Source organism: Vipera berus (assembly GCF_964194415.1).
Source record: "Vipera berus genome assembly, chromosome: 11".
Classification (NCBI taxonomy): Eukaryota; Metazoa; Chordata; class Lepidosauria; order Squamata; family Viperidae; genus Vipera; species Vipera berus.
The window spans coordinates 20,276,101-20,288,640 of NC_138214.1; the positions used below are offsets into that span (position 1 = coordinate 20,276,101).

At 44.3% G+C, this 12,540-nt stretch overlaps 1 protein-coding gene across 1 annotated transcript in view; it reads left to right on the forward strand.

The window, feature by feature from the left end:
- LOC308673132 (uncharacterized protein) overlaps positions 1 to 10,746 on the forward strand; it is a gene marked incomplete at its 5' end in the record, with an annotated part of 30,544 nt that extends 19,798 nt beyond the window's left edge. Inside the window, 6 exons of the mRNA XM_081336570.1 lie at positions 930 to 1,105; positions 1,952 to 2,113; positions 3,267 to 3,376; positions 4,124 to 4,313; positions 4,952 to 5,069; positions 5,998 to 10,746. Of these exons, the coding sequence (XP_081192696.1) occupies positions 930 to 1,105; positions 1,952 to 2,113; positions 3,267 to 3,376; positions 4,124 to 4,313; positions 4,952 to 5,069; positions 5,998 to 7,682 (2,441 nt within the window). The 3' untranslated portion in view covers positions 7,683 to 10,746. The remainder of the gene's footprint in view (positions 1 to 929; positions 1,106 to 1,951; positions 2,114 to 3,266; positions 3,377 to 4,123; positions 4,314 to 4,951; positions 5,070 to 5,997) is intronic.
- Between the last annotated feature and the right edge of the window lie 1,794 nt (positions 10,747 to 12,540).

Sequence of the window (12,540 nt, forward strand, 5' to 3'; positions counted from 1 at the left end):
CCCATAGATCTGGAGAGCTGGACTGCCCCAACACTTTGCAGAGGCTGCCTGGCCATTAGTGCCATGTTTGGCAACTTGTGAGCGTCTTTGGCCACACAGGCTGACTTAATATTTACTGTGACTGTGTTCTAATCAGGCTGAGGAAGATGTCACCACCCCTGCCCTATTAAGCAGAAGTAGGTCTTCTCCAGTAGGCCAAATCCTGGGGAAAATTGAGGTTCTGATTGTTGTTTGTGAAGGCCATCCAAGTGCTTCAGCACTGAGCCTCCAATTATCCTCCTCTTCTAGTGCCAAATCAGCAAACCCCATTTCTTTCTCTGGGGTGGGGTGGAGCAGGGAGGGCACAACAAAATGATCATCAAGGAATCAGGTATAGGGAAATCTGAGGATTTCTTGGCTCAGGGACATTTTTCCAATCAAGTTCAACCCCCTTACTGTCCTGCTAGGGTTGGCTTAGGCTTGGAATCTGATTGTGAGTTCTTTGTTATCCTTATCTTGATTAAAAAGCATGCTTGGGAAGGTGGATGGAATGAAATCCAATTAAATAAAAGACTGCAGGATACTCCTGTGGTGAAGATGCTAGCTGGGACTATAGAAAATCTGAGATGGACATTTCTGGAGAATTTTGAACAGTTGCTCTTTCTCAGTTCAACCCAGCAGGCAGGGTTGTTACTGTAGATAGAAAATGAGAGGTAATCCCCATGTACACTGCCTTGACCTAGCAGAGATGAAAATGGGATAATAAATAGGATAGAAATTCAGTAATACATCACATTCATCAGGCAAGAAGTCCATCATTCAGCTCTTTGTGAGCCACTTTTAATTGCTTTCAGTTGTTCCTTTGTGACCACCGGTCTTCTTGACCAGGACCTGTCCTGAAATGCAAGGGCCATTTGACCACTTGCACCCATGTCCCTTTGTGCTCTCAGCCCCTTTGCAGAAACATTTCAAGCGCAAGAAGTCTCTGATCGACTGGGCTCTTCGGCGAAGTGTCAGCACGCCAATGGGCAGTCTTGCCTCTCAGTCCCCAAACAACCCCCGAAAACTCTTTGGCTTGTCGTTAACATCAGTCTGTACTGAAGGAACTCTTCCCAAGCCCATCATGGTGAGATGTTCTTCTTGGCTTATCTATCAGAGTTTGAATTTGAAGGGGGTATGTTTTTATGGGATGTGGTGGCTCAGTGGGTTAGGACGCTGAGCTTGTCGATCAGAAGGTCGGCAGTTTGGCGGGTTGAATCCCGAGTGCCGCATAACAGAGTGAGCACCTGTTACTCATCCCAGCTTCTGCCAACTTAGCAGTTCGAAAGCACATAAAAATGCAAGTAGAAAAATAGGGACCACTACAGTGGGAAGGTAACAGCATTCTGTGTGCCTTTGGCATCTAGTCATGCCGGCCACATGACAACGGAGACGTCCTCGGACAAGCGCTGGCTCTTCGGCTTTGAAATGGAGATGAGCACCGGCCCCTAGAGTCGGAAACGACAAGCACACATGTGCGGGGGAACCTGTACCTTTACCTATATTTTTATGAAAACTCCAACACAACCAAGTTCATCTGTCTCTTTAATGGCATACAGTTTTATCCATTTGCCACTGTGGAGGGAAACACGTTGGCACTCTAATCCTGGGGTGTGGGGAGACCAGTGTTCTCCCTGAAGTCCAAGCATGGACGGGGCTTCACTCCTGAGATTCACATGAGTGTAGACCAAAGCTCAACCAAAGACACTCCAGGGGAGGGGATGCTAAGAGTTGCATCTAATCTACTTCCCACCCTCTGGAAAAAGCAAATGGCTCTTGCTTTTGCCTGTTTTCATTAACTGGATTTCTTAGATAAAACCTTAGAGCAGAGTTTCTCAATCTCAACCACTTTAAGAATTCCCCCACCAGCACAGCCCAATTTTTTTGAGAAATATTACAGTGATGGTGTGATCTTTGCCTTCATCACCTGCAGGACATTTTGTATCTGCTCTACCACGAAGGTCCTTCCACTCGGGGCATTTTCAGGCGCTCCGCCAATGCCAAGAATTGCAAGGAGCTGAAAGACAAGCTCAACTCAGGGGATGATGTCCAAGTGGATGGTGAATCTGTCTTCGTGGCAGCAGCAATCATTACGGTAAAGTGGGCCACCATAGTGGGCCGTCATGTGAGAATTCAGAGTTCATGGAAAGCTGGTTTCCATAATTCCTAGGGAAAGAATTTCAGCAAAGTTTGGATGTACCAAGTCCAATGTAGCCCAAGGGTCTTGTGCTTCAGCCTTCCAGGAACCAAGGCCATGTGAAAGATGCTGCCTGCAGCAGAAACGAACAGTGGTCCAACAGCTGCCTTGTTGGTACCCACCTGGCACATGAGCTGATGAGTTTGCACAGCTCAAAAAAGATTATTTTCTCTCAGCAAAGAAGGGCGAAGCAGAAGATGATGGGCAGAGCAATTAGAGGTATGAGAGCTCCATTCTTCAAAAAATCAGTTTCTGCTCTAATATGGGGAGGGAGAGATACCTTTGTCAAATACTTTATTTGGCCAAAGCTGATTAAACACACAAGAAATTTATCTCCAGTGCAGAAGCTCAATAATAATAATAATAATAATAATAATAATAATAATAATAATAATAATAATAATAATAATAATAATAATAATAATAATAATAATAATAATAATAATAGTAATAGTAGTAGTAGTAGTAGTAGTAGTAGTAGTAGTAATACCAATAAGAGGGAACAGTAAAGAAGGTAATAAGAAGGATAAATAATGCTACATGGGTAAATACACATAGACATTAGACAGCATTGTAAGAATTAGGTATTCAGCAGAATGATAGCATGAGGGAAGAAACTGTCCCTGTGTCCAGCAGTTTTGGCATGCAATGCCCTTTAGCAGCATCCTGAGAGTAGAAGCTGAAACAGTTGATGTCCAGGATGTGGGGGGGTGGGTCTGTAGATATTTTCTCAGCCCTCCTCCTGACCCACACAATATACAGGTCTGGTTGCAATTGGTTTTTTTTTGCAGTCTTAACTCTCTGTTGGAGTCCTGTTTGGTGGCTGTACCAAACTGCCTTATGGAAGATGGGAAGAAGATGGAAACTCATCATCCACATGTGACTCTCAAGACCATTTTTGCCACCCTCAGATTGTGACCTCAGAATCCTGAGGCCAAATGGCTGATTCCTGAGGGCTGAATCGATAAAAGTGCTTTCAAAGAAAACTCAAAGCTAACTTGCTGATTGTGTGACTGACTAAACTACTCTGCATGTGTGTATTTAAATTTAGGACTTTCTGCGAAACATACCTGACAGTGTTCTATCCTCAGACATGCATAATCTATGGATGGAAGCCATGGAGAAGGAAAGTGGAGCACACAAGATTGAAGCTATCCAGAGGTGGGTGGCACTTTCTCTCATCATCTTTGGCTTCGCCCATGACCTCAGGCCCAAATCAGCCACATATCATGGGGAATGGACTCCTGTATGAAGCTGGGTTGTTACCACTTTCACATGCTCAGGGCATCACGTGCATGGAGTTGTTCAGAGCATGTGTATTCCACTGCTTGGGCAAGGTGGTCAGGGAGGCCATATCATGCATAACCTTTGGCAGCCTGTGAGCTGGCAATGCCTCTGAATGATGACTTCAGTGTCCCTCAGCATCTTCAGGCTGGCCAGGGCTGCTAAGAGCTGGGGTTCAGCAACCAGAGATTCCACTTCCCTGTGAAGTCATGAACCTAACGAGGCCTCCCCATAGTCTGTGCATTTCACTTTTCTATAGCTCAATGTTCTTGACACATTTCCACATGGAGGCTGCAAACATCAGTCAGTTCAGATAATCAGTTGCTGAAGGGAGAAAAGAACCTGCCACTGTGTAGGAACTCTCTTCTTGTTCACAGAGTGGTGGCTTTTACTCTCCACCAGCAGGAGGGATAGGCCTTCCTGAGTTCTCCTCTTGGCATCCAGTTCTTGGAATTCTCACCCAGAAGTCCAGTTTCTGCTGAAGACTTCCAGGCAGGGGAGGACCTCTGCTGAAGTCCCACCACTAAAGCAGTTCACTTGAGGAGTCTCTGTGCCTGTGGGGATCTGCACACTGAGCACCCATGATTTCCAGAGGGTTCACCTTGGTCTCTTTTCTTTGGACAGCTTAGTGAAGCAACTTCCGGAGGCCAATCTCCTTTTGCTCAGACACCTGTTTGGGGTCTTGCACCATATTGAGCGGAATGCGGTGGAGAATCAGATGAATGCCTTCAACCTGGCTCTTTGCATCGCCCCGAATATGCTGTGGCTTCCCAGTCCCACTGGACCTGAGGAGGAGAGCAAGTCAACCAAGAAGGTGACCTCTCTTGGGGTGATCTCATCTTTTCCCAAATCTGCTCTTCCCAAGAGTCACTCAATCCCAAAGGACAACAGCTTTTCCTCTCTGCTAATATGTCTTCCCTCATCCATAGCTCTGCTTATTGAAGGCCACTCTGCATTTAAACAACTTCAGTGTATCTCAGAGCTGACAATGTGCTTTGGCTCTTTGCCACACAGCCCGAGATAGAAAAATCACATGATGAAAACCTGACTTCCCCAACCTGCAGCCCAGGCAGGCTGGGCTCTGCGCCCCCCCCCACATACTTCAGACCCCCCTGGCCATCAGTGGGAACGGCTGGAAATAAAGGGAGTGGGAGTTCAGCTCATCTGGATCTCAGCAGTCTGGGCAAGCCTGGAGTCAGTCTAGCCTTGATACTTGAGCAGTGGGTTGGACTAGAAGACCTCCAAGTTCCCCTCCAAGTCTGTTATTCTGTTATGTCCTGCTTCCCATTTACATTCAACCTGCATAAACATGGATTGTTAGAGAAGCAAAAATTGACCAAACATCCTGGCTTAGCCTGCTATGCAACTCGGGCCTTTGTCTTCTTCAGGGCTCCCAGTATGACACCCAAGGCTGTTTCTCCCATTCTGACCTGGGACTGTTCCTTTTGGTAGGTGGCCATGTTGGTGCAATTCCTAATTGAAAACTCCGCTGAAATTTTTGGAGGGGACATTGCTTCCCTGTTCCAAAGGCCAGAAAAGAAAAAGTCCCAAAGTGTGGATGACTTACTAGGTAAGATTGTTGCTAGAGTATTAATTTATTTTATCTTTTCCAGGGATACAAAGATGTGGGCCACATTTAACAGCATTAGCAAGGACAGGGCCAACTGCAGAGGGAATTTTAAAAAAATCAAGAAAGGCACTACAACTGCATGATTGCAACGTTGTCCTCTTTTCATGTGCACTGCATATTCAGTACATGTGGAAAGAGGGTGGGGCTTCAACCATGAGCTTGCAGCTATCATCTTGACATTTGCCACACACACACACAGACAGACAGAGAGAGAGAGAGAGAGAGAGAGAGAGAGAGAGAGAGAGAGAGAGAGAGAGAGAGAGAAGGACAACTCCAAACAAGAGTCTTTCAAATGTCTCAGATTCTCAGAACCTGGTTCTTCCTTATTACATACCCTCATCAAAAGCTTTTTAGTTGAAGAGAAACTGCAGATGGCCGACCCTAAAAATAGTATTCAAAATTAAAATCAGGCATATCCATAAGCAGCACTCTAAATCCATCAAGAGATGACTCAGAAATTGTTCTTATTAAGCATCAACCAATCAGAAACAGGGGGAAAGATTTATTAAATCAGATTATCATATCATTAAAGGCCTCCTCATCTGGCCGTAACTCTGCAAGGACCAGGACAAGAAAAGGACCCAAGAGGAAATGGCCACTTTCTGACAGGGTTGCATCTTTTATTGCTGAATTTGTATCTGCTTCTGAACAAGATGCAGTCACACCATTGGAAATGTTTTTAGGCCATCCTACCTGTGAAAACTCCTTTTAAAATAAATTTCTAGAAATGCGCTTCTTAGTAATTTACTCTCCACACAATGTCAAAGATAATTGGGGTGGTGGGGGAGGGGCATTTTTCAGGCTTAGGCAACAAATGCTCCCATAGGTTCTATCTTCTGTCCTTCAATATTCTTTCTTCCCTCTGCAGTTCAGCACAACGATTCCTCAGATGAGATGGAATATGCAACCATTTACCAAGAAAGAGCCCAACAACATTATGGGCTTGAAGGAGATGATGGCCTGTTCAGCCCATCTGGAGGGCTGATTCTCAGTGAGGAACAAGAAGACTGGGATTTGTTCAGTGAAATCACAGCTTGTTACCAGAATAAAGCCAGGAAGAATGCAAGTACTGACAGTTATGACCGCCTCGAAGAAGAAACTTCCTTCTGCTCTCTTGGATCCATTAGTTCACTCAGCCCTGCAAGGAACCGATGCTCCTCAGAGCCCAGTGTTTGCCTGAGTTCTCAGTTTCCTGCCCAGGACCATGAGCCAGTGGCCCGGCAATCCAGTTGTGATGCCACCATCATGCATACCCATGGTGATTACATCCATAGGCTCAAGCAGTTGCAGCTGGAGAGTCAGAAGCTTATTGATGAAGGTTTGAGCCCTGGGCTGAGCAGAGCAAGGCAAAGCTTCTGCAAATCACCTCTGTGCAGCAACATGGCAAAAAAGATCAGCACTCAGCAGACAAACTTGTCCAACTGGTCCAGCTTCTCCAGCCTGTCTTCCATCACCACTTCTCCCTCAGCTTCCTCATTAAGCTCCCTAGACAGTGCATTCTCCTACTGCTCTGAGTCCTCTGCCTTCAGCCCCATGGATGTCTCGACCCTGCCATTCATGTTTGGTACTTCCACCAGGCTCCATGCTTTGTCCCCCAAAATACCTAAGAGGTCTTTGAAAGAATGGCACAAACCCTTTACTCCTCCTTTGCCCTTAGGCCCTAGCAATATGGACTCTTGCACTGATAGGCAAGTGGAGGATAAAGAGAAAAACCACAGCAGAGGTGCAGGGCAGGTTTTCATGCCCCTTAATGTGACTGGGAATCTAGGAAATGAGGGCAGCTTGGACAAAAACCAGAAGGAGTCTCAGTTCACTGAGATGCCCTCTCTGGTTCTTGGAAGACACGGTTCTGAAGACCCTAACCACAGGCACCATTTTCCTGAAGGCTCTGCTCCAGTGAACCAGTATGTACAGAGGGAGAAATCTGCAAAGCATTTAGAGGTCAAATGTGCAGAATCTGCTCTTCACAGTCAAGAGAGTTGGAAGCGCACCAAGATAACAGTGTACATGTCCGCCAAAGAGCGAAGTCCAAATGATTCCCCAGTGGTGCCAGAGGAAGCAATTGCAACTATGAGCAAGAAGGGTACCAGCTTGGATGGAAAACATAGTAGCAGTGAAGCCACTTCCAAGAGCCTACAAACTGTACAAGTTCACATACCCCAGACAGTCTTTTATGGACAAAACACTCCTTTGGTACTCCATTCTGTTTCAAGGAGGTACCACCAAGGATCTGTGGGGCAGTCATCACAGGAGAAGATTTTGCAAGGGGCTCCTCTGGCAGAAGACCCAGGGCAGCTGCCGACACATCCAGAAGGGAAGCTCAGCCAGGAGAGCAATGGCACTTTCCACTTCTTTCTCCCAGCTTCCATTTGCCACACAGTCCGGGAATACTTCAGCCAGGACAATCCCAAAGACTTTGCCCAATCAGGAACAGAAATGGTGGAGAAGGAACTGATCCGGAGCAAAGTTGAGTGGCTTAGAAGTCAGTCCTGCCCCAGTGTCCCAACTGAGGAGCACAACAGTTTAATGTTTGCAGAGGAGACCTTCGTTTAAGGGCCCACACCTGGCAGGAGGGAGGGAGCATGAAGGTCTTCTGTAAAATAAGGGATGGGAAGAATCTCACAGCTGCCTCAGCTGGCCCACATGCAGGACCTTCAAACAGCAGGACCTTTTTTTCTAAGCTAGTCTTTTTCCTGAACAGGAATTATGTTCATCTGAGGCAGCATTTGTCTAGCACAATTTCCAGTGTATTTCTTGTAGCTGAAGTAGTTGAATATTTTCCAGCTTTACATCATGGAGAGATGAGCAGGAAGGAAGGAAGAAGGAAAAAAAAACACACACAAAATTGTTCAGTTTGATTCAAAAGTCACACCAAACCTAATAATGAACTAATAATTTTACCCTTCTAAAGTTTTCACAATTTTGTTTTGCATTTTTGAAAACACATTGAAAAATGCCACAAAGCTGTTATACTTCATTAACAATAGTTTGTTTTTTGAATGTGATAAGGATGTGCAGAGTACCTCTTGAGCTAAAGAGAGCTTGCATAGAAAAAGCGGTTACCAAGAGTAGTCAAGTTTATGCAGCAACCACACAGATACACTGAGGTGTGTAAAAAAAGTTTTACTTGTGGAATAATACAATAGCACAGTTGAAAAAAATCAGTCCAGGCCATACACGAGTAAAGAGATGATAGCAAATAACAATAGTCCAAAGATTATCCAATACAGAGTCTTCTTACCAGTCTGTAAGTCAAAACACAATTCTTCAGGTTCAGCAAACAGTAACAAACCCACAAACCACAATAATCAGCAAGTAACAGCAAATGTAACAGAGAGAATAACACAGAGAAAGAAGCTATGTCTCTAGCTCCCTCTTATGGCCATTGGAAAAACAGCGTTGGCCAATCATCACACATTTAAAGTGATACAATACAGTTTCTATTACAACAATACAATCATAGTTTATATATATTGCCAACCCAACCAATTAGGCCATAGTCATCTACCTAACATGATGCATCACTTGGAAATCCAAAAGTTTTAGCTGCTATTCCAATCTTTTTCTTCTTCCCAGTTTATGTTTTCATCCTCTGCCTTTGCTTGAAGTTTCAGCCTTGTCCCTGGATCTGTGTGTGCATGCACATACCTGTGTGTGTGTGACTTATGTCTGCTGTTCTAGCATTGGCAAAGCCTGGCATGAACTCTTGAGATGAAGAAAGGCAGACTCCAGATGCAGCCCAAGTGTGGAAAATCTCAAACTCCACCAAAGATGGGGGTAAGAAAAATGTCAGGAAACTCTTCTTTCATTTGCAAAGAATGGCAGTTTCCCCACCATGCATTCTGGCAGTCTTATCAAACTTCCCCATCCTGTTGAAGAGTTATGTGAAATTGTTCTTCCTGCCTTGGGGTGTAAGGCATCTTTGCTTCTCCTACAACCTTATGAAGGCAGAAGAAAAGTGCAGTTGTCAGCAGTTGACACAGTGGGATTTTTGAGATTCTGGGTTGTTGTCATTCAGCAATGAAGATGTAGATGGAAGTCTTTATCACACTGTTAAAACTGAGAATGTTTTAGTTTTGCACAATGTAGACTGGGATAGCTACGGGAATGGGGTCAAAAAAGTCAAGCTGTTAATCATGACTATGCAAACAAAGCCCTGTTGTGAGGAAAAGCAAGGTGGGCTTTCACCACACATTGTGGCCACCATCTTGACCTTTTTGACCCCCTAGTGTGACATATTGGACAAGTGTGTGAGTATGTGACAAGGTAAGAGGTATGTTGGACAAGTAAAATTGAGGCAGTGGACAACTGACTATTTTCCACACTGGAAGATCTGCTCATGTGTCCCAGGAGATGCCAGGTTAGCAGAAGTTCATGAGTCCTTTCAAACACCATTCATTGACTTCTGTTGCCCTTCTCCTGCACTACTTCCAAAGAAATGTGGTTCTTCATTAAACAGGAAGCACGTTTCTCACAATACTCTTGGCATCAGAAGGAGTCCCCTCCTTTGAGCCCCATGCTTTTCTTCCTCCAACAGCATGCCTTGGTGCCCTCAGCTATTCAGCAGAGATTGCCTGAGCATTTGTGTTGCTCCTCACCCGAAGGAGTTCACTTTCCACACATTACTATTTCCAGGTTACTGTTAGCTTAATTTGCAGGCAGTCCATCCATCCAGAGATGTTGGGACCTAGAATTCCAAAGGCAGGAATTCAGGGGGTGGAGGGCCCGTTTACAGAAAGGTGACCATGATCTGTGGAAAGGAAAAGATACCTCTGGCCAGTGGGAAAGAGTGTGGGTCGAAAGAAAGAAAGAAAAAGCATTGAAGTTGGTAGAAGGAGAGGATGGAAGTAGAGATTGCAGAAACAGAGAAAAGTGGAAAGATTGTGGATTAAGATTTTCTGGGAATTATTTAAGATTGAGGGGAAGGCATTATGTATGTGTATATATATATCCATCCAGCAGGAACAAACTGCTTCTGTCCTGTTGCTGAGAGAAATGCAAGGCAGTCAATGGTCTTGATATTCACACAACACATACACACACACACACAAATAAAGATTATGTAGCAAAAGTAATTGGATTGTGGCAAAACTCTCATTTCAAAAAAAAATAAAGGCAGTTTTATTTGCCCCTAATAGTTGTGGACTAATCTTAAATGACAACAACAACAACAATCTTAAATATCTTTCATTTGCAAGCCAGGTTGGGTGGGGAGATGTTCCACAGCATGAGGTGCCCCAAAGAAGTTGAGATGGCTGCTGCGATCACACAGTCAAACCTCACTCCTTTTTTATGTGTGTTACACCTGCAACACATGTAAAAAAGGCTTTGATCATTCAGGCACAACCACCATCTTGATTTTCTTTTTAACCCCTGCTGAATAACCTTGAAGGTAGCAATTTGGGTTATATGAAGAACTTCTGTTTTCTTAAAAGCTGATTAAAACTCATTCCATTTCTCTTATTTATCCTTATAAATCTGTTTTTATTCATTTTTCTTCTTCCCAAGTTGGTCAGCTGTTGTGATTGGAAGACGAGTTATAAACCATCCACAGCCTCTTGCACATTAACTCTTTAAAGAGGCCATCTTTCGTTCATGACATTTCTAAACTATTGTTGTAAATATTTAAATAAAAGAAATATGGTTTTATTTGTCAAAATCCTGGCTCATTTTTCTCAATTCATATCCCTTAAAGCAGAAACCTTAATCAGCAAGGCTAAGAAGCATGTAATTCAGCAATTCATCCAGCCTTGTGCTGCAGCTGCCAAAAAAGTCAATGTAGTCCTGGGCTATATCAATAGAGGTATAATAGAATCAAAATCATGTGGAATGTTAGCACTGCTTTATACTGCTTTAAGACCACACTTGGAATACTGTGTCCAGTACTGCTCACCACAATACAAAAAAGACACTGAGAAAGAGTGCAGAGAAGAGCAACAAAGATGATAAGGGATCCAGAGGCTAAATTGTACATTGAATGGGAGCTAGATACATCTGTTGTTGTTGTTGTTAGTTGCGAAGTCGTGTCCGACCCATTGCAACCCTATGGACAATGTTCCTCCAGGCCTTCCTGTCCTCTACCATCTTCTGGAGTCCATCTAAGCTCACGCCTACTGCTTCAGTGACTCCATCCAGCCACCTCATTCTCTGTCGTCCCCTTCTTCTATTGCCCTCAATCTTTCCCAGCATTAGGCTCTTCTCCAGTGAGTCCTTCCTTCTCATTAGGTGGCCAAAGTATTTGAGTTTTAGCTTCAGGATCTGGCCTTCTAAAGAGCAGTCAGGGTTGATCTCCTCTAGGACTGACCGGTTTGATCGCCTTGCAGTCCAAGGAACTTGCAGGAGTCTTCTCCAGCACCATAGTTCAAAGGCTTCAATTCTTTGGCGCTCAGCCTTTCTTATGGTCCAGCTTTCACTGCCATACATTGCAACTGGGAAAACCATAGCCTTGACTATACGCACTTTTGTTGACAGGGTGATGTCTCTGCTTTTTAGTGTGCTGTCTAGATTTGCCATGGCTTTCCTCCCAAGGAGCAAGCGTCTTTTAATTTCTTGGCTACAGTCCCCATCTGCAGTGATCTTGGAGCCCAGGAAAATAAAATCTGTCACTACCTCCATTTCTTCCCCATCTATTTGCCAGGAATTGAGAGGGCCAGATGCCATGATTTTGGTTTTCTTGATGTTTAGTTTCAACCCAAGTTTTGCACTCTCCTTCTTCACCCGCAACAAGAGGCTCTTTCGTTCTTCTTCACTTTCTGCCATTAGATACATCTAGTTTATTAAAAAAAGGATAAGGACTCCTGCTTTGGGTAGCGTTGGAGTCCAAGGCCCCTTCCAGCCCTATAATTCTATGACTCTATATAAGGGCTAAATTATACCATTCAAAAATTTATTTTCCAGGGCAGACAATGTCTTCATGGATTCTTTCATCAGCACAGAAGTTTGACTAGCAACCTGAATAGGGATTCTGGCATCCAAAGCACCAAAGTTCTCTATCCCTAGAGACCTTTCTTGGTATCAGGGACACTCCCACCTCTCTTGATTTCATTTTTAATTCTTACACAAAGTCTAAACCTGCTCAAAGGTCTTTAAAGAGTCATACAATTTTTTGAGATAATGGACACTTCTGGCATGTGAGCAACATATCTCACCCTAACTCTTTCCCCTTTTGGCTTGCCATTTAGGACAGTTGGCTATGATCTGATGTTTTTAATACAAATTTTAAGGAGCACACTTCATCCCTTAAGCCTACTGAACATCTTTTCCCAGCACCTCAAAGGGCATCCACAGGTCTCTGGGCTGGGGATTGTCACCCAGGTCAACTCTGACACTTAGAGCCAAAGTTCTCTTACAGCTACAGCTGGCTAAAGCATTGTTGTTCAGTCTTGGCAACTGTTATGTATTGGGCTTGTGG